Source organism: Chiloscyllium plagiosum, unplaced genomic scaffold (genome assembly GCF_037043375.1).
Source record: "Chiloscyllium plagiosum isolate Xiang-an unplaced genomic scaffold, Cpla_swu_hap1 HiC_scaffold_22, whole genome shotgun sequence".
Classification (NCBI taxonomy): Eukaryota; Metazoa; Chordata; class Chondrichthyes; order Orectolobiformes; family Hemiscylliidae; genus Chiloscyllium; species Chiloscyllium plagiosum.
The window spans coordinates 13,186,470-13,207,972 of record NW_028270160.1 but is presented as its reverse complement, the minus strand read 5'-3'; the positions used below and the strand labels follow the sequence as shown (position 1 = coordinate 13,207,972).

General features: G+C 44.1%; 1 protein-coding gene across 1 annotated transcript in view; it reads right to left on the bottom strand.

Moving 5' to 3' along the window:
- The window catches only part of morn4 (MORN repeat containing 4), a 29,104-nt gene extending 7,894 nt beyond the window's left edge, over positions 1-21,210 (bottom strand). Inside the window, exons 1-3 of the mRNA XM_043712990.2 lie at positions 21,091-21,210; positions 14,124-14,198; positions 11,363-11,477 (exon numbers count right to left, since the gene is read on the bottom strand). Of these exons, the coding sequence (XP_043568925.1) occupies positions 11,363-11,477; positions 14,124-14,190 (182 nt within the window). The 5' untranslated portion in view covers positions 14,191-14,198; positions 21,091-21,210. The remainder of the gene's footprint in view (positions 1-11,362; positions 11,478-14,123; positions 14,199-21,090) is intronic.
- Between the last annotated feature and the right edge of the window lie 293 nt (positions 21,211-21,503).

Genomic DNA, 21,503 nt, shown 5'->3' with positions numbered 1-21,503 from the left:
TACAAATATCTTCCCATCCTATTTCATCTTTCCCTGTCAATGTGTTTCTATTCCTTTCTTACTGTTGTACTTACCCAGCTTCCTCCTAAATTAGTCCATGCCAGGCACCTCAATCACATTATCAACGTTCTTTGGGTAAAGAAGTTTCGACTGAATTTGCAATTGGATTTACTGTAATGATGAGAGCAGGGGCGTTAGAAGGAGGGTAGTAATGTCACTGGACTACTAGTCCTGAACCTCAGTCACAGAGTCATAGGGACGTATAGCATGGAAGCAGACCCTTTGGTCCAACTCGTCCGCACCGACCAGATATCCTAAATAATTCTATTCCCTTTGCCAGCATTTGGCCATATCTCTCTAAACTCTTCTTATTCGTATACCCATCCAGATGCCTCTTAAAATGTTGTAATTGTACCAGCCAGTATCACTTCCTCTGCCAGCTCATTCCATACACATACCACCCTCTTCATGAATACGTTACCCTTCAGGTCCCTTTAATATCTTTCCCCTCTCACCCTAAACCTATGCCCTCTATTTTGGATTCCCTCACCCTCAGGAAAAGACCTTGTCTCTGTATCCTATCCATGCCCCTCATGATTTTATAAACTTCTATAAGGTCACCCCTCAGCCAACGATCCAGTGAAAACAGCCCCAGCCTATTCAGCCTTTCCCTATAGCTCAAACCTGGCAACATCCTTTTAAATCTTTTCTGATGCCTTTCAAGTTTCACAACATCTTCCTATAGCAGCGAGACCAGAATTACACGTAGTATTCTAAAAGTGTCCTAACTAATGTCCTGTACAACTGCAACATGACCTCCCAACTCCTATACTAAATGGAATGGTCTGGAGACAGAGCAATCCTATCGTGGCAGCTGGCGAAATTTAAAACTTAATTTATTAAGTCTGGAATTTGTGACTATAAAATTAACATAAATCATTGATTCTCGACAGCTCTTTGCAATGGCCTACAAAACCACTCAATTCAAGGCCAAGTAGGGTTGGGGTTGAAACTTTATTGCTGGAACAGCACAGCAGGTCAGGCAGCATCCAGGGAACAGGAGATTCGACGTTTCGGGCACAGGCCCTTCTTCAGGAATGAGCAGGGAGTGTTCAGCAGGAGAAGATAAAAGGTAGGGAGGAGGGACTTGGAGGAGGGGCGTTGGAAATATGATAGGTGGAAAGAGGTCAAGGTGAGGGTGATAGGTCGGAGTAGGATGGAGGCGGAGAGGTCAAGAAGAAGACTGCAGGTCAGGAAGGCGGTGCCGGGCTGGAGGGATCCGGCTGAGACAAGGTGGGGGGAGGGGGGATGAAGAAACTGGTGAAGTCCAAGTTCATCCCCTGCGGTTGGAGGGTTCCCAGTCGGAAGATAAGACGCTCCTCCTCCGACCGTCGGGTTGTTGTGGTTTGGCGGTGGATGAGTCCAATGACCTGCATATCCTCGGTGGAGTGGGAGGGGGAGTTGAAATGCTGTGCTACAGGTTGGTTGGGTTGGTTCGTCCGGGTGGCCCAGAGGTGCTCTCTGAATCGCTCCGCAAGTAGGCGGCCTGTCTCCCCAATATAGAGGAGGCCACACCGGCTGCAGCGGATGCAGTAGATGATGTGGGTGGAGGTGCAGGTGAATCTGTGGCGGATATGGAAGTTTCCTTTGGGGCCTTGGAGAGAAGTGAGGGGGGAGGTGTGGGCGCAAGTGTTGCACCTCCTGCGGTTGCAAGGGAAGGTGCCGGGAGTGGAGGTTGGGTCGGTGGGGGGTGTGGATCTGACAAGGGAGTCGCGGAGGGAGTGGTCTCTACGGAAAGCTGATAGGGGAGGGGAGGGAAATATATCCTTGGTGCTGGGGTCTGTTTGGAGGTGGCGGAAGGGACGGCGGATGATGCGCTGTACATGGAGATTGGTGGGGTGGTAGGTGAGGACCAGTGGGGTTCTGTCCTGGTGGCGGTTGGAGGGGCGGGGCTCAAGGGCGGAGGAGCGGGAAGTGGAGGAGATGCGGTGGAGGGCACCGTCGACCACGTCGGGGGGGAAATTGCGGTCCTTGAAGAAGGAGGCCATCTGTGTTGTACGTATTTTGAACTGGTCCTCCTGGGAGCAGATGCGGCGGAGACGAAGGAATTGGGAGAATGGGATGGCGTTTTTACAGGGGGCAGGATGGGAGGAGGTGTAGTCCAGGTAGCTGTGGGAGTCGGTTGGTTTGTAGTAGATGTCCGTGTTGATTCGGTCGCCTGAGATAGAAACAGAAAGGTCTAGGAAGGGGAGGGAGGAGTCTGAGACTGTCCAGGTGAATTTGAGGTTGGGGTGGAAGGTGTTAGTGTAGTGGATGAACTGTTCAACCTCCTCGTGGGAGCACGAGGTAGCGCCGATACAGTCATCAATGTAGCGAAGGAAAAGATGGGGGGGTGGGGCCAGTGTAGTTGCGGAAGATGGATTGTTCCACATACCCTACGAAGAGGCAGGCATAGCTGGGGCCCATGCGGGTGCCCATGGCTACTCCTTTTGTTTCTCCAAAATCATCATCCGCCGTCACTTCCGCCACCTCCAAACAGACCCCAGCACCAAGGATATATTTCCCTCCCCTCCCCTATCAGCTTTCCGTAGAGACCACTCCCTCCGCGACTCCCTTGTCAGATCCACACCCCCCACCGACCCAACCTCCACTCCCGGCACCTTCCCTTGCAACCGCAGGAGGTGCAACACTTGCGCCCACACCTCCCCCCTCACTTCTCTCCAAGGCCCCAAAGGAAACTTCCATATCCGCCACAGATTCACCTGCACCTCCACCCACATCATCTACTGCATCCGCTGCAGCCGGTGTGGCCTCCTCTATATTGGGGAGACAGGCCGCCTACTTGCGGAGCGATTCAGAGAGCACCTCTGGGCCACCCGGACGAACCAACCCAACCAACCTGTAGCACAGCATTTCAACTCCCCCTCCCACTCCACCGAGGATATGCAGGTCATTGGACTCATCCACCGCCAAACCACAACAACCCGACGGTCGGAGGAGGAGCGTCTTATCTTCCGACTGGGAACCCTCCAACCGCAGGGGATGAACTTGGACTTCACCAGTTTCTTCACCCCCCCTCCCCCCACCTTGTCTCAGCCGGATCCCTCCAGCCCGGCACCGCCTTCCTGACCTGCAGTCTTCTTCTTGACCTCTCCGCCTCCATCCTACTCCGACCTATCACCCTCACCTTGACCTCTTTCCACCTATCACATTTCCAACGCCCCTCCTCCAAGTCCCTCCTCCCTACCTTTTATCTTCTCCTGCTGAACACTCCCTGCTCATTCCTGAAGAAGGGCCTGTGCCCGAAACGTCGAATCTCCTGTTCCCTGGATGCTGCCTGACCTGCTGTGCTGTTCCAGCAATAAAGTTTCAACTTTGATCTCCAGCATCTGCAGACCTCACTTTCTCCAAGTAGGGTTGGGCCCAACTTTCATGGGTCTGGGTGTCAATCATAATGGCGTGGGTGGCTTATTACATTAAAGGTGTTATATAAATGCAAGTTGATATCTACAAACCCCCTATTTCAGGAATCTCAAATTGAAACAGCGCCTATCTCAAGACCTGTCTCAATGTTAAGGATCTTTATTCTTGAGGTTTTCTCTGCCTGGTATGAATTGACATACGGTTTTTAAAATAAAAATTCATCCACGGAATGCAAGTGTCACTGCCTGGGCTAGCATTTATTGGCCATATAGAGTTGCCTTTGAATCGAGAGCCTTGCTAGGCCAATTAAGGGCATTTAAGACTGCTATGAGTCTGGAGTTACATGTAGACCAGACCAGCTAATGACAGCAGTTTTCTTTCCCCAAAAGGACATTAGTGAGCCAGCTAGATTTTTTTACCACATTGACAACAGTTACATAGTCATCATTAGACATTAAGTTCTAAATTTTTATTCAGTCCAAATTCCACCATCTGCCATGCTAGGATTTGAAGCGAGGTTACCACTTGAAACCAGAAAATTAGTTGGGTTTCTGGATTACTAGCCCAGTGACAAAACCACATTACCATTGTATTTCCACGCTTGCCAGATTGGCCTTTAGTTTTCCATTCAAAAGATCTTCCAACTATCACGGTCAAAAACCACCACTAAAAAACAAATGCTCCTTGTTCTGTGGGGGTTTGCTGTGCGCAAATGTGCTGCTGGATTTCCCATAACATTTTCCATGATTCAGAAATAGCTGTTAAGCACTTAAGACAGAGGAAATGCCAAGTGCCATATAAATGCAAGTCCATTTTGATGCCACTGGAAGATGTCTGATGCAAAATCCATGTCCAGATGGAGCTGAGCACAAAGGATGCATTTACTGTTCAAAACTGTACTACACAATGCAGCAGCACCCACTGGCAATAAGGGGAACAACAACACAGGCACAGCCAACTTCTTCTACCTCAACACTTAGATGAGCGATCCATTACAGATAGAGACAGAAGTGAGAATACCAACTCACTTTGAACTCTACAGAGGTGTTGTTATTAATTTAAAAAAAAAAAAGAGTTCAGAAGCCAACAATCCGAATTGTAAAATTCAGAGCACAAATCAGTCCCAAGAGTTGCTAGGTATCTACATTCAAATCTATCCAGCAATATGGGATGGGCTTATTGCAAATGTTCAATAGGTCACTCTGGACAACTTGGGATTCACTGAAGAGGAGCTCAAAGGTTTCAGTGAGTACAAGTGGGTGGGTGTGAGAGACAGAGAGAGAGACAGAGAGAGAGAGAGAGAAATACACAGACAGACAGAGAGACACACACAGACAGACAGACAGAGCATGTGTGTTAGGTTAAGCTGTGTTGCTTTTACTGTCTGAAGGGCCTTTACAGCGTGTACTGTTCTATGTTCTACTGTACTGCTGAATGCTAAACACACAGAGGTCAATGCAAGGATTGCTCCTGAAATTGTCTGGAAAAATTCACTGACTCAAAGAAAATATTTTTCCTGTATATTGAGTAGAGTGAAATGCTGAGGAGATGCCTCTCCAATTACAACTGAGTTTCTTCTGTTTCTGACAAGTTCACTAGTGATCTTGAACTTACCAGCAGCAAATTGAAAGAGCGGTGAGCAGTTTGGGAAGTCACTGAGTGAGGCACCAAGAAGCACCCTACGTCAGAGGTCTGTGTGGGTGAGACCTGGAGCCAGACAGAGTTGCTGAGGTGGGGCAGGAACAATAGAGAGCCGACATAGATGTGGGGATTTTTGCCTGGGTGACCTTTGGCCAAAGCAGGAGTTCTGTCTGCTTTGGTCACAGGTGGAAGCCAGTGTCAGCCAGAGTAGGGAACAGGTCAAACCAGGAGGCAGCTACAAAGAAGAGAGAGGATGGTTTTAAAGCTGTCAGAGGAATACTCAACTAACTAGATCCAAGAAAATTTTAAATTACTGAGATAATCAATTCTTTACATAGGAACGTAGAATCTCTAGTTTAGGGCAGCTAACTTCAAAAGCTACTATACTTGGGATCCATTACATTTGTTTTCCCATTATAATGAGCACTATCAATTATTAAATTTAAATTAGAAATTTAGATTGGAGATACAGTAACTGCCTAATTAAAATGTTCAGCCATGTGCATTCGTTGTGACCTTAGCAGTCTACAGAAAGGATGTTTAGGATGATGGACTTTCATGTGGAGAAGTGCCTCAGTTATTTTGAAAAAGAAATTTAATTTAAACCTGATACCTTGTAACAACTGAAACAATATGAAGTCCAGAAAATTAATGCTTTCCTTGTGTGTTGTGGCTTTAAGTTTAATGTGGTGCTGGAAATGCACAGCAGGTCAGGCAGCATCTGAGGAGCAGGAAAATTGATGTTTCGGGCAAAGGCCCTTCATCAGGGAGCATCTGGAGTGGAGAGATAAATGGGAGGGGAGTGGAGCTGGGGAGAAGGTAGCCGAGAGTACAATAGGTGGATGAGGGTGGGGCTGAAGGTGATAGATCAGGGAGGAGGGTGGAGTGGATAGGTGGGAAGGAAGATTGGCGGGTAGGACAGGTCATGAGGATGGTGCTGAGCTAGAAGGTTGGAACTGGGGTAAGGTGGGGGGAGGGGAAATGAGGAAACTGGTAAAGTCCACCAATGCCTCATCTACACCATGGACACCCAATCCCTCTACACCTCCATCCGCCATGACCAGGGCTTCCAAGCCCTCCATTTCTTCCTCTCCCGACGTACCCAACAGTACCCAAGGTGGACTTCATCAGTTTCCTTATTTCCCCTCCCCCCACCTTACCCCAATTCCTACCTTCCAGCTCAGCACCATCCTCATGGCTTGTCCTACCCTCCTCTCTGATCTATCACATTCATCCCCACCCCCATCCACCCATTGTACTCTTGGCTACCTTCTCCCCCAGCTCCATCCCCCTCCCATTTATCTCTCCACCCCGGAGGCTCCCTGCCTTCATTCCTGAAGGACTTTTGCCCGAAACGTTGATTTACCTACTCGTCGGATGCTGCCTGACCTGCTGTGTTTTTCCAGTACCACTCTAATCTAGACTCGGATTTCCCGCATCTGCAGTCCTCACTTTTGACCACTTTAAATTCAATGGAGAGTTGAGAGATTAATTTAATTCTGCTTGTGAGAATCCAAATATGTTAACACAAATACGGAAGGTATTGCTAATACATGACATCAACTCATAAATGTTTTATTGAGAATGAGAAAACAGCCCCAAAAACTAAAAGCCGGTCCTTGAAAATTAAAAAGTAGTCTTTCAGAAAATCTCAAAAACAGCTCTTGAAAAAAATTATCTTAATCACTGGTAATGCTGTGAAGAAAACAGAACCACATGGATTCTGAGGTACAGTGTCAAGTCAAGAGCAGTTGGATGGCTCCCTGTTTTAAATGTTGAAGAATTTTAACAATTATGAGGCAGCTAATTGTTGAAGTTGCATCTCTGGAAAGGTCTTGAAGGCTGTGGGGGCTCAGGAGAAGCTGTTTGCCACCAATAATTCAGAGAAACTGAGAATGAGAATGAAGAAAATCCATAAACAGTATTTGATTTGTTAAACTGAACCAGAGCTGAAAATGTGTTGCTGGAAAAGCGCAGCAGGTCAGGCAGCATCCTGATAAAAGGCCTAGAAGTGTGCCTGCTGGGCACACTTTCCTCATTCCTGAAGAAGGGCTTATGCCCGAAACGTCGATTCTCCTGTTCCTTGGATGCTGCCTGACCTGCTGCGCTTTTCCAGCAACACATTTTCAGCTCTGATCTTCAGCATCTGCAGATCTCACTTTCTCCTTTTAAACTGAACCAGACTACAGCTCATTAAAAAAACCAGGAATGTTTCAACTTGGTGAAAAATGAGAAATACATAAATGAATAATTAAATACCGGTGTGAGGTTTTCAGAGGCTCCATGAGAAGAGGATGTGTGTGTGACCAGAACAGGAACAGTCATGAAGGCAGTCCATACAGAGTGGCTACTAAAGAGGGAGTTGCAAAACCAAAATGACAAAAGTGAAGAATTGAGATTCCTTATCAAGTTTAAGGTGATTTGATATTCCACCACGTCATTAATACGTGGGGAGAATTGTTTTGAGATCTGTGTCTTGATTGCATTTGCTACTTGTCTGCTCTGTTAATGTTACTCTATCACTCAATCTATTACTCATATTTACTACACGTTAATTCTGGGTGTCGGAAATGTGGATTGTAGATTACATTATCATTCTAACATTGCAGAGTACAGTTTATAGTTGTTCATTAAAAACTGTGAATTTTGTGTCTTTGACGGAAATCAGACAAAGGTCCTTGAGTAATATAAAAGAAGCAGGAAAGAACTTAAACAAGGAATATGGTGGACTACAAGGGGCCACAAAGTTGGCAAGTCATAGAGTTATAGAGATGTACAGCATGGAAACAGACCCTTCGGTCCAACCCATCCATGCCGACCAGATATCCCAACCCAATCTAGTCCAACCAGCCAGCACCCGGCCCATATCCCTCCAAACCCTTCCTGTTCATATACCCATCCAAATGCCTCTTAAATGTTGCAATTGTACCAGTCTCCACCACTTCCTCTGGCAGCTTATTCCATAAAAGTACCACCCTCTGCGTGAAAAAGTTGCCCCTTAGGTCTCTTTTATATCTTTTCCCTCTCACCATAAACCTATGCCCTCTAGTTCTGGGCACCCCCAACCCAGGGAAAAGACTTTGCCTATTTATCCTATCGATGCCCCTCAAAATTTTGTAAACCTCTAAAAGGTCACCCCTCAGCCTCCGACGCTCCAGGGAAAACAGCCCCAGCTTGTTCAGCCTCTCCCTATAGCTCAATCCCTCCAATCCTGGCAACATCCTTGTAAAGCTTTTCTGAACCCTTTCAAGTTTCACAACATCTTTCCGATAGGAAGGAGACCAGAATTGCACGCAATATTCCAAAGTGGCCAAACCAATGTCCTGTACAGTCACAACATGACCTACCAACTCCTGTACTCAATACTCTGACCAATAAAGGAAAGCATACCAAACACCTTCTTCACTAAGCTAACCCAAAAGGCATTTTATATGTATATTAGGAACAAGAAGGATAGCTAGGGAAAGGGAAGGTTCACTCAAGTACAAAGCAAAGGAATTTATGATGGAGGCAGAGGCAGTAGGAAAGATCCTTAATGAATACTTCACATATTCACCAAGGAGAAGGACATGGATGATGATAAGATTATGGAGGGTATGTCGATATTAAGAAAATGATGCTGTTGGATGTCTTGAAAAATGTAAAAACAGTTAAATTCCTGGGTCTTGTTACTAAGGAAGGCAAGGGAGGAGATCACTGGGGCCTTGACAGAGATCTTTGTATCCTTTTTAGCCACAGTTGAGGTCCCAGAAGACTGGAGATGAGCCAATGTTGTTCCTTTGTTTAAGTACAGGCAACAGGGATAATTTAGGAAATTATAGGCTTAGATTAGTGGTAGTGAACTTATTAGAGAAGATTCTTAGGGACAGGAGTTACTCACATTTGGAAAGGAACAGACTAATTAGGGAGTCAGCATGGCTTTGTTGGCGGGGGGGGGGGCACGCAGGGAGATCTTGACTCACAAATTTGAGTTTTTTGAAGTGAAGTGAGGGAGATAACAATGAGGGTAGGACAGTGAACATTGTTTCCATAGACTTTACTAAAGCATTTGACAGATACTTCATGGTAGAAATCGACGTTTTGGCCATGAGCCCTTCTTCCTGAAACGTCGATTCTCCTGCTCCTTGGATGCTGCCTGACCTGCTGCGCTTTTCCAGCAACACATTTTCAGCTCTGATCTCCTGCATCTGCAGTCCTCACTTTCTCCTAGGTCCTTCATGATAAGCTGATCTAGAAGATTAAGTCACTTGGGACCCAAGCAAGTTGGTAAGTTAGGTACAAAACTGGCTTGATCATAGAAGACAGAAGGAAGGTATTTGTGGAGGGATATTGTTTTGACTGAAGGTCAGTGACAACTGGTGTTTCATAGGGATCAGTGCTGGCACCTCTGTTGTTTGTAATATATACACAAAATATATAAAAATATATAAAAGGTTGTGAAAGGATACAGCAGGATACAGATAGTTGGGCAAAGAAATGGCAGATGGAGTTTAATCTGGACAAGTGTTAGGTGATGCGTTTTGGGAGGTCAAATGCAAAAGAAAAGTGTACAGTCAATGGCAGGATCCTCAGAAGCACTGATATCCAGAAGGATCTTGGGGTGTAAGTCCATGGTGCCCTGAAAAAGTGGCAACTAAGTGAATAAGATGGTAAAGAAGATGTAATGGCATTTTTGCCTTCATTGGTCAGGGCACAGAGAACAGATGTTGGTAAGTCATGTTGCTAAGTCATGTTGCTGCTGTATAAAACTTTATAGTTAGGCAACATTTGGAATATTGTGTACAGTTTTGGTTATCAAACTATAGGAAGTTAAAAATCACATAGTACCAGGTTATAGTCCAACAGGTTTAATTGGAAGTACTAGCTTTCAGGAGAAAGTGAGGTCTGCAGATGCTGGAGATCAGAGCTGGAAATGTGTTGCTGGAAAAGCGCAGCAGGTCAGGCAGCATCCAGGGAACAGGAGAATCGACGTTTCGGGCATGAGCCCTTCTTCAGGAACTAGCTTTCAGACTGCTGCTCATTCATCAAGTAGTGCTCCAAAAACTAGTACTTCCAAACAAACCTGTTGGACGATAACCGGGTGGATAATAACCTGGTTTTGTGTGATTTTTAAACTTTGTCCACCCCAGTCCAACACTGGCACTTACACACGATAGGAAGGATATGGAGGTTTTGGAGAGTGTGTAAAAAGAGATTTCCCAGGATGTTGCCTGGATTGCAATCTATGTGCTGTAAGGAGAAGCTGGACAAATTTGGATTATTTTTGCTAGTGCATCGGAGGCTGAAGGACAACCTGATAGAAATATATAAAATTATGAGGCGCACCAATAGAATGGATAGTTGGAGTCTTTTATCCAGGGTGGAAATGTCAATTAATAGGGGGAGTAGGTTTAAGGTGAGGGGGAAAATTTTAAAAAGGAGATGTACGAAGTAAGTTTTTTAAATGCAGAGGGTGTGACTCTATGGTAGGTGCATGGAAAGCACTGCCAGGGGAGGTGATAGAAGCAGATACAACAGCAACATTTAAGAAAGATATAGACAGACACACGAATAGGCAGGGAATAGAGAGATACAGACCATGTGCAGGCAAATGGGATTAATTTAGAAAGGCATCATGGTCTGTATGGACATGGTGGGCCGAGGCTCTGTTCCTGTGCTGTACTGTTCCATGTTTCTACATTTATTATCTTTAGGAAGGACCTTGCATCTCTTGCTTTAATATGAAGCAAGACAAAGTTATTGAATCTGGTCAGATCATAACATTAATTTGGTAGTCTGGTCAGGTATTGCAAAAATGTGCATCCTAAACAAACACTGGCTAGCTGAAGACAGCTCCTGATGAAATAGCCACAAACTGCAGGGGCATAATTAGAGAAATAAGCATTGGTCGTAACTCATCTTTCTGATGAGACTCACTCATGTGCATATAAATGATCCGATAAAGCGCTTGAAGAGCAGCAGGGGAATTCTCCCAGTTGTCCTGCATATAATTTATCCCACACCCAATAGCTAAAGATAGATGATCTCATCACATTGTACTTGTGGGATCTTGAAATGCTCAAATTAGCTTCCACCATTCCTACACTCCAACAACTATAGTTGAAAAAGTATTTTATTTGCTGTAAGTTGCTTTTGGACTTCCTGAGGTTTGAAAGGTGGTGTATAAATACAAGTTAATCCATGTATTATTTGAAATTTGCTGTCCGAGCCAGGAAGCCAACTGTGTTTTCGGAGTCTTCTGCCTGGACTGCACTGCCTAAAGGATAGAGACATGAAGAATATTTGGACTTGAGCTTACCTTGAGCCATCAGGGAAGAGCAGCATTCCACGGCCACTGAACAGGCCGTTCTCAAACTGGCCCATGTAGCTGCTGCCATCTGCAAACCTCAGCTGCCCAAGCCCGTGCCGACGACCTGGTACAATGGAAGGGTCAAGGTCACAGTGTAAATGACTCTACAGAAGATTACAGTCAGTCCACAGTGGTTAGGCATCTAATGGGTGAATGACCATGCATGTGCCTGGAATCATCAGTTTCAAACCTTTTGAGTGATGACCTTCATTGGGGAAGCATTTGGTAAGTACCACAATGACCTCAACAGGTCATCCATAGCCCATCAAGAACGTTATGGAATACTCTTGCTTGGATGGATGCAGCTGCAACAGCAGTCAGGAAGGTTGACACTAACGATGCCAAAGCAGATTGTTTGATTGGCATCAAATTCAATAACTTAAATATTCACTCCCCCCACCCCTGATGGGAGTAGTATGTATCACAACCAAGACGGCTCTGCAGCAACTTTCCAAAGCTTCTTCAGCAGCACCTTTCCAGCCTGGGCCCTCTACCACCTAGAAGGCTTTGGACAAGTGAATCGTGTTGAAATGTCAGCTAAGACAAACTTCAGTGCAGATAAATCGCCCAATGCCTGCTGTTCAATTTCAAGCTGACACATTTGGCTGAATTACTGAAGGGTGCTCTTCATATCTACACACTTACATCCAGATGCGAGAGTCTTCAAGAAAGGAGATGTGTCGAGGGAGGGAATGACAAGCAAAGATAGTCAACGGTAGAGGCCGAACACAAAATTCCACAAAACATGTCCCTTGTCTCTCCACAATAATCTAGTTGTTGCTGGGAGACACATTTTACCAAATGGGACCCGATCACTGTACATGGTGGGAAACTGAAGAATTTAAGCAAATATAGTTCAATATTATGCTGGCATACTTTGCACGTAACACATATTTTATTCATCCATCATTCCTATGCTTGTTGGCTTGCTGTGGTGTTTGGTTAAACAATACCTTGATTTTAACATTTACCTCAGGCTCAAATCCCTTCTAGGCCTCACCCCTATATAGGAACATTGTCCAGCTATGTAACCTTACAAAAACAGAAATTACTGGAAAAGCTCAGCAGGTCTGGCTACATCTATGAAGAGAAATCACAGTTAACATTTTGGATAGAGTGACCCTTCCTCAGGACAGATGGATGAATGATGGAAGAATGAGATATATGTGGCATACAAAGTATACTCACACAATATTGAACTGTATAACCTTACAAGATCTCTGCTCTCCTCCAATTATGATTTTCATTGCTCCACTAATGAAGGCCATGCCTTTTGTTGCCTAAGTCCCAAACATGGAATTCTGTTCAGCCTCTAACCTATCCTATGAAGGCCCTTTTTAAAACTTAATTCATAGAACAAGTTCTTGGTCATATGTCCCAGCATTAAAAGTGTCTGGGTGCCAAATTTTGTTTAATAACATTCCTTTGAAGCACCTTTGGAAATGTAATGATGGTGCTATATAAATGCAACTAATGTAGTAGTTGTAGTCAGAGTCATAGAGGTCTACCGCAGAGAAAGGCTCTTTGGTCCACACAATCTGTGTCAGTCAAAAGCAAACACCAAACTATTTTAATCTCATTTTTCAGTACTTGATCCATAGCCTTGTATGCTTTGGCATCACAAGTACACATTTAAATACTTCTTAAGCATTATGTGGATTTATGCTTCTCCCATCCTTTTAGGCAGTGAATTCCAGATTCCCACAACCCTCTGGGTGAAAATATTTTTCCTTGCATCCCCTCTTAGTTTTATCCAAATTCCCCATCCTTTACTGATGCATCATCAAAAAGTTTATTCAACATCAATACAGTACATCAGAGTCATAATTGCACCACTCAGGGTATAACAATGCCCGTGACCTACTATACTACAGCAGTTTAAGGTGAATCAGGTGGAAAGGTCACTTCCCAATCCAATGCATATTATACAACTGGAGTTACAATCCTTGTTGCATCCTTATATGTCAGTTATGGCTCAGACACTCCAGTATGCTACCGGGGAAGCTTTGCACTGATACAAGATGCTAACCCGAGACACTATTTGTCCTTTCGGTCGTAACTTTTGAAGAACAGGAGAGTTCTTCCCAATGTCCTGGCCAAAATTTATCCCTCAAAACACCATTACATTGGCTACCAAGTTTCCTACACTGCAACAGTTGTTAGGAGACTTTGGAAAGTACTTAATTAGCCTTTTAGCACTTTGGAAGGCATTATGCAAGTTTGCACCTTCAACATGGCCACACTTAGTTTTACTTAGAGATTCATAGATAGATTCATTCGGCATGGTCCAACCAGTCCACACCAACCATGTTCCCAAAATAGTTCCACATGCCCGCATGGTTGATCTTTATCACAGTTCTGTAATTTCCTCTAACTCTATCCCCCATCCCATGTCTTTTGGTCATTTGATTGGAGTTTTGTACATTTACCACATAAACCCTTCCCCATAGGCAAACCGCTCAGCAGCAACCTCCCCCATAACCTTCCAATCATTGACTGTCATACTAACCCCTTTTAATCTCCTTTTAACCCCTGACGCATCTCAAATAATTTAACAATTAAAAAAGGTATTGTACAAAACATCCTTGCCAACATCCTTGCGACTGGAGTAAAATACCAAGGAATTATCCACAGAATCTGGATAAATAGCCTCAGTCACACTTTGCAGGCTGTACAATAGCAGAGTGTACAAAAAAAAAACCAGACTCACCCTCTTTCCACTCCCCGTGATACTCCTCACCACTCGAGTAGGTGAAAGTTCCTTTGGTCAGCGTCATGCTCCAATCTAATGGGAGGAGGAAAGAAAAGCCATTCCTGTGAGTAACCAGCTTGAAGATCTACACCCAACTCATGGTCTATTCTGCTCTCCTGAGGAAGGGCTTATGCCCGAAACGTCGATTCTCCTGTTCCCTGGATGCTGCCTGGCCTGCTGCACTTTTCCAGCAACACATTTCCAGCTCTATTCTGCTCTCAGCCTGCTATGTAGTAGGAAAGCAACAAACTGGCCTTAACTGTCATGGTTAAAAAAGAGTTGAAAATTTCAAATACAAAACCAGTTCCACTTCATGCAGTTTTTTAAAAGAAAAATCAATCAAAGTCAGCATAAATAACACATCAGAAGTTGCTTTTGAGAAACACTTCAGGGCAGAGTCCATGATGGTGTTGCCAACACATTAGCCAACAAAATAGTTATCTGGATGATTTTTACCAAAAGGCAGTCTTCAGGATTAGGTCTTCAGATCTGGTCAGTCATAGGGTCAGGTGGTTGTGCAACAGGTTTCAGGATTTTTCAGCCTGTTTGGAGGAGCATGAGGGCAGATGAGGTAACTAATCATGAAACTGTGGTACAGGATGCTATTTAACTGAGGGGAGCAATTAAAATGGAGTGGGAATAGGGGATAGTGCAATAAGTGGATCAATACAGTTCGCTGCAGTAAAAAGGGAGACTCCAGACAGCTGTATTGCAAGCTTGATGCCAGGTTTTGGGACATTGCTCAGGACTGGAGAGGAATTTATTGTGGGAGAAGGATGTCATTGTCCATGCCATGATGGTGAACTGTCTTTTTGAACAGCTGCAGTCCCTGTGATGTAGAGACACCCACAACGCTGTTTGTGGTGCTGGTGGTGGGGGCAGAGTTATTGGATTTTGATGCTCCCCAGTATCTGCTGTATTTGTCTTTCTAGGTGGTAGAAGTTACAGGTTTGGAAGATGCTGTTGAAAAAGAAAAAAGGTACTGTAGAAGGATTAATTGAATTTAAGAATAGAGTAATGCATTATGGCTCTCACTATGAAGTGGGTATTATCATTAGATAATACCGGACCTATGGGTAAGTTCAAAGACTGCATTTCCACCGGCTTATCACTTGAGGGAGCCCTATTCCATAATGCTCAAAAAGGTGCTGGGGGGGGGGGGGAAAACAATGGATCACAAAGCATTTTGTCCCTCCTCAGGACATTCTAAATGCTCATCAGTCATCCTACCAAATCAAAGAAAATAATCAGAACATCATCTCATTTTCTGCAGTGAATTCTGTGATGTTGAAACCTCTATTGCAAACTAAATAATGCCTTCCATGTATACTGGGTCTGCAATCTTGACTTTAAAACAGAGATATCCTCAGCTGTTCCTCAAATAATCCTTAGCTATGTGAGGAACTTGACAGTATGGGGTGCACTGATGGAGCGGCTGTCATCAGGATTTCTCATCTTGAGCAAGTTCCTCACGTTTACTAACATCTATTTTGCTTTATGTTTCAGGATCACTTTGAAGGGTGGTGCAGTGACTCGCACAGCAGCAAGAACCCAGGTTCAATTCCAGCCTTGGGTGACTTTGTGGAATTGAATGTTCTCTCTGTGTCTGGGTCATTTTTCGCCACAGTCCAAAGATATTCAAGTTAAGTGGATTGGCCATGGCAAATGCAGGAGGAGAAAGTGAGGTCTGCAGATGCTGGAGATCAGAGATGGAAATGTGTTGCTGGAAAAGCACAGCAGGTCAGGCAGCATCTAAGGAACAGGAGAATCGACGTTTCGGGCATTAGCCCTTCTTCAGGAAATCCTGAAGAAGGGCTAATGCCCGAAATGTCGATTCTCCTGTTCCCTAGATGCTGCCTGACCTGCTGCGCTTTTCCAGCAACACATTTCCATCCCATGGCAAATGCAGGGTGACAGGAATAGTGTAATGGGTCGAGTCTGAGTGGGATGCTCTTTGGAGAGTTGGTACAGACTCAATGGGCTGAATGGCTTCTCTCTACCATGTAGTGGTTCTAGTCGCTATATCTTTTTCACTGACAAGAAAATCTCTTTCCAGTTGTCAACACGCGAGAAAATGTCTGCGCAGATGTTCTCACAACAATAGTGGAGGAAAAGGTTCTTAAATACAACCATGTGGACAGACATGCTCCAGTTTGGAATAACCCATTTCATGTATTGTTTTTTAGACATCTCAGATTATAGAGGATTCTGCACCAGAATCTGTGTCACACCACATCTTCCTGGGTGCGAATCGACAATATGTTCAATCAATCAGTCTCCCACATTAAAGATAATAGAGTGACACAGTGCATGTGGGTGTGGCCAGAATTAAAAATAAAAAATATAAAATCATAGGACTTTGCATCAAATGAATAACTAAAACCAAGATGGCAAGGTAGGCAGTCTTTACGCTCCTGAGCTTGTCCACTCCAGACCAGCTGCTTCCTCCCCTCTTTGTTTTCTTTCTGTTTCTACATCTTCTTCCTCTCCGCAGCCACAGAGGTGGTGACACTGTGAAGGAGGGCTGCTGCAGCGAGACTCTTGGTGATGCAGGAGCCTGGCCTGGCAGTAGGCCAAGGATTCCTGGCTGTGGCATGTCCAGAATGGAGACTCCAGGCATCAGCAAAGGGGTGGATGAAATGGTGGTGGATGAACTGCTGGTGGTGTGGTAGGCCTAGAGCAGGGACACCAGATGTTGGCGAGGTGGCAGTAGCAGAGCCAAGGGCTCCTGGTTGCAGGGAGACTGTGGGTCCAGCACAAGATCAGACATCGGCGCCCTGTTGATGAGGTGGGCCCAGCAGCAAAGTGATGGCACCTGAAAAGTGGCAACTCTGATGTTGGTGGGTCTGGTGCAGGTGGCAGAGGGGTGGCAGCGCAGGTGAGCTGGTTCAGGTCTCATGGCGGAGGCAGCAGAATGAAGATGGCCTCTCTTTCAGCTACACCTTTTTATTCTTAATCTATTCAAAATGGCACTAGATTGTTGCGATAGTTCAAGCTTTTCAATGTATTTTGTTGTGCTGTTCATTGCAGGGTACAAGTGACAAGAAATCATCTTTCATATTAATACCCATTCCTAATTACCCTCATGAAAATGCTGGCCGTGCTGCCGGTCTTCCAGAGCAAGGAGTTAACCATGAGCAGTGTTGCGGACTGGTACATTCCAAGATCCTGGACAACGTGCTGATGGATGCAGTCTATTTATGGTATATAGACCAACAATGCTGTTAGGGAGGGAGTTCCAGGACTTTGATCCAGTGACACTTAATGAACAGTAAACTAGGATGCTGTGTAGCTTGATAGGAAAGTTGAGGGGCAGGGTAGATCAGGGCTCTGGGTGAGCTGCAGTACATTGTCAGTAAAATATGCTGGTCGTGGGGCACGTAATTGGTGAATGCTTACAGGAAACGTGTTCTTGCCAAGGAAGGATATGATGGCCCCTTTTACTAGAAACATTTTCTACAGTTCATTGAATGGTATAGAATGGAAGAGAGGCCTACATCAGTTCTTGGAAAGAAACTTTAAATTAGGCCCACTGTTTGGTGCTTTCCAACTGTAATTCATTGCAATTTTCCCCTTACAATCATTGATTCATTTCCCTTTTGTAAAGTTATTACTGAATCTGCTTACATCACCCATTCAATGTATGCCAACTGAATGAAACATAGAAAATTGGAGCAGGTGGAGGCCATTCAGCCCTTCAAGCCTGCTCCAGTATTCAGCATGATCATCGAATTCGGAACCCGGTTCCTGCTTTCTTCCCAAAACCTTTGGTTCCTTTAGTCCTAAGAACGATACCTAATTCCTTCTTGAAACATTCAATGTTTTGGACTCAACTGCTTTCTGTGGCATAGAATTCAACAGGCTTACCACTCTCTGGGTGAAGAAATTTCTCCTCTTATGAATAAGTAACTCAAAGATTTAGTTCTAGTTGTATGGAAACCAATGGCCAGGAAGGCAGTACATAAAGCACTAAAAGGAATGGTAACCCACTGAAATCCAGACTCAAAAACATACTTTATTCACAAAATATCTTTATGAACATACATAATCACTGAAGCAGTTTGGTTCATACGAATTAAACAAACAACCATCGGAGTTTGACTCTATCCAACAAAACAACCTTAGATTTACTATTGCCTTCCCAGCTACCTTCCCCCACCATTAGTTTCTCAACCCCCTCCTACCCCCTCTCCACCCCACATTCCTGATGAAGGGCTTATGTCTGAAACCTCGACTTTCCTGCTCCTCGGATGCTGCCTGACCGGCTGTGCTTTTCCAGCGCCATACGTTTTGAACCTTATATTGACATATCTGAAACATTGAGTTCGATAACTGAATGGACTCCCACTTAACTTTGACAAAAAGACTTTAGACTGTGGTTTCTCCCCACCTCACCTTGGCAGCATCTATCCCAAGCTTTAGTGCATCCATCAGCATGTTGCCCAGGACTCTGGAATGTACCAGTCCACAACACTGCTCAGGGTTGACTCCTTGCTCCGGAAGACCGGCAGGTCTGAAGCAGACCAAAGAGCATCTTTTGCCGAACTGATGGCCCCCAGGTGTAGTCGATGTTTGTCATAGCGTGCGCCCCAGAGAACAGACCATAGAATGCAGAGACCTGCATCATGGAGCTGCTCAGGGTGAACCTCGACAAAAACCACCACATGTTTCTCTAGATTTTCTTTACAAAAGCAGATTCCAGAAGATGGTAGGTAGCAGTCTCTATTGCATCCCGTAGCCAGTTTGAGGGCAGCATATAGTGGGCATATATGAAGGATCTCACAGGTACTGCTCTTCTAACTGGCCAGGTGGATATCTTGGTACTTGTTGGAAAGTTCTAGTGATGAGACATTCTGCCAAATGACTTTGACAGTCTGTTCAGGGAATAACCTGACAGGAACCCAGACTAATAAACCAGAGACACATATTCAAATCCATCACAGTAAATCAGAATTGCATCAATTCTAATTCTGGAATATCAAGCTTATCTCAGTTGTGGTGACCATGAAACTATTGGACTATTGTTAAAACATAAGAGGTTCCCTAATGTCCTTTAAGGAAGAAAACCAGCTGCCCTTACCTGGTGTGACCAATTTATTCCCAAAATATCTATGCTCCTCAAATTCTGCCATAAGCATCCCTAATTTTAAATCACTAGACTGTTAATGATTGCACCTTCCAATTTCAAGACTCCAGGTTTTGGATTTCCATCCCTAAACCTCTACCTCTCCACCTGATGTGTCTCCATTTGTATATCAAATGTTAAGACAGTTCCTAAAAATTCTCTCTCTGCCCAAGTCAAATATTTCTTCACATGGCTTTTGTAGTATTTTGTTCTATTAAAAACCATGTCTGTAAAATGCTTGAGAATGCCTTATTATGTCAAAGGCACTAAACAAGTACAAACAGAAAGCACTGGGTAAACTCATATGTGGTTGTTAACTTAAATTTGAGAAGATAACTTAAAGAAATAAATAATTAATGTTGGCCTTGCCAGCCATTCTCACGTTCTATGAATGAATTTTTAAAAACACAATTATAATCAAAAGACAATTCAGTGCTGAATGATTGCCAAGACTCTCCTCAATCAAAATTCTACATCATAAAAGTTCAAAAAGTACTTTCTTGGCTGCAAAGCACTTTCAACACCTTCAGGATAGTGAAAAGTGCTACATAAATGCAAGTCTTTCTTTCTGGCTCCCAGGATAAGCTTGGTATCTCTGAACTAATGAACTCTGCCAATGGTGCAGCACTGTTCAAAGCCTTAGATAATGCCATCACATCAACATTCAGTCACCACAGGAGATGCTGAAACACTTTCGTTTTGCAACAAGGTTTTTAAATGCAACTTAAAATTAAATGTTGAATGATCCCATAGGGTCAACTGCCAACACACTGGTGAGGTGGAGGGGTGGGTAAAACAAATCATTCTTATCACTAAATACAACAGTCAACAAACTTTTTGCAACTCGACTCCACATAGCAACTAGAAAAATAACTTGCATTGCTATGGCACCTTTCAGAATAACTAAGTGCTTCGCAGCTAATGTGATACTGTTTAGAAGTGTAGTCATTGTTATGAATCATGGCAGCCAACTGGCAAGCTGCAAGCTCCTACAAAGTAATAATATCTAGACCATTTATTTTAGATGTTGGTGGAGGAATAAATGTTGACTCAGCACACCAGGGAAAACTCCATGCTCTTCATTAAATCAGTGCAATGCAATCTTTTACACTTGCTGAGGACATGTTGGGTCCCCTTTTCAATGACACATCTAAACGATGTCACCTCTAATAGCACAATAGTCCCTCTATACTGCATTGGGAATGTGATCTTTCATATTATGTGCTCAGATCTCTGTATTGGGGATTGCAACCACAACCTTACCTCAGATGTGAAAAGGACTACTCACTGATTCCCAGTTATCACCTCAAAATATCCACAACAGAAGAATGCCACACTCCATCCCTGGTCTGAGATCAGAGAGAAATTAACTGGGTGAAAATGGGGGGAGAAAGGGAATGCAGAAATTGCTTCTATTTATTGGTTCTTCTGGAAAATGAATACCTGAGTGCACATATCTGGACAGGGACATGATCAGGTTTATAATATATTGCTCTAAGTAGCTAAATATCCAATATGCATTCATTATCCAATCTCACTCATCAAGGATGGGCAACCAGCATCCCCTCAAACAGTAAACACCTCATGTCCTTATTTTTAAACTGACACCACAGATGTAAAAATAAGTGAATTGAGTATAAATTTGGACTTGGCAATAATGTGCAGGAGGACAAGTTCTGAATGGCCTACCAGCTGAGAATTCAAACTCAGAGGGAGGGGAAATAAAACAAATATACCAAAAAGAAACACCAATGATGAAAATGTACACCTTTAAAGTTTTTTTTTTAAATGTCTACTCACCCTGCAGTGTTAAACAGCCTGTGGATCATGCAACAGGGAGCCAGGTTTAAATTGATGAATATTCAGCTCCCAGGCCCTGCCTGAGTCAGACATGTCCTCCTGACATAGACCCCTCACCCCACAACAACGCGCTTCTTCATTGGTTCCCTGCCCATCGCTGGCTCCGTTACCCTTGGCAACGGCCTTGGATACTGCTGGCCGCCATCTCTGTGAGGGGCACAAGCCTCATTTATTTATTGTACATTTATTTATCGGTGCACATCGACAGTAATTTATGTCGATTTAAATTATTTTAATATATACAACGTACTGGCGAAACGGTGATGCTCTCAATTGAGTTTTGTTGTTTAAAACGATGCAATTATTCGAAGACGTCCGTGTTTGTGCGTGGCATAATTCAGTGGTCCTGTAAG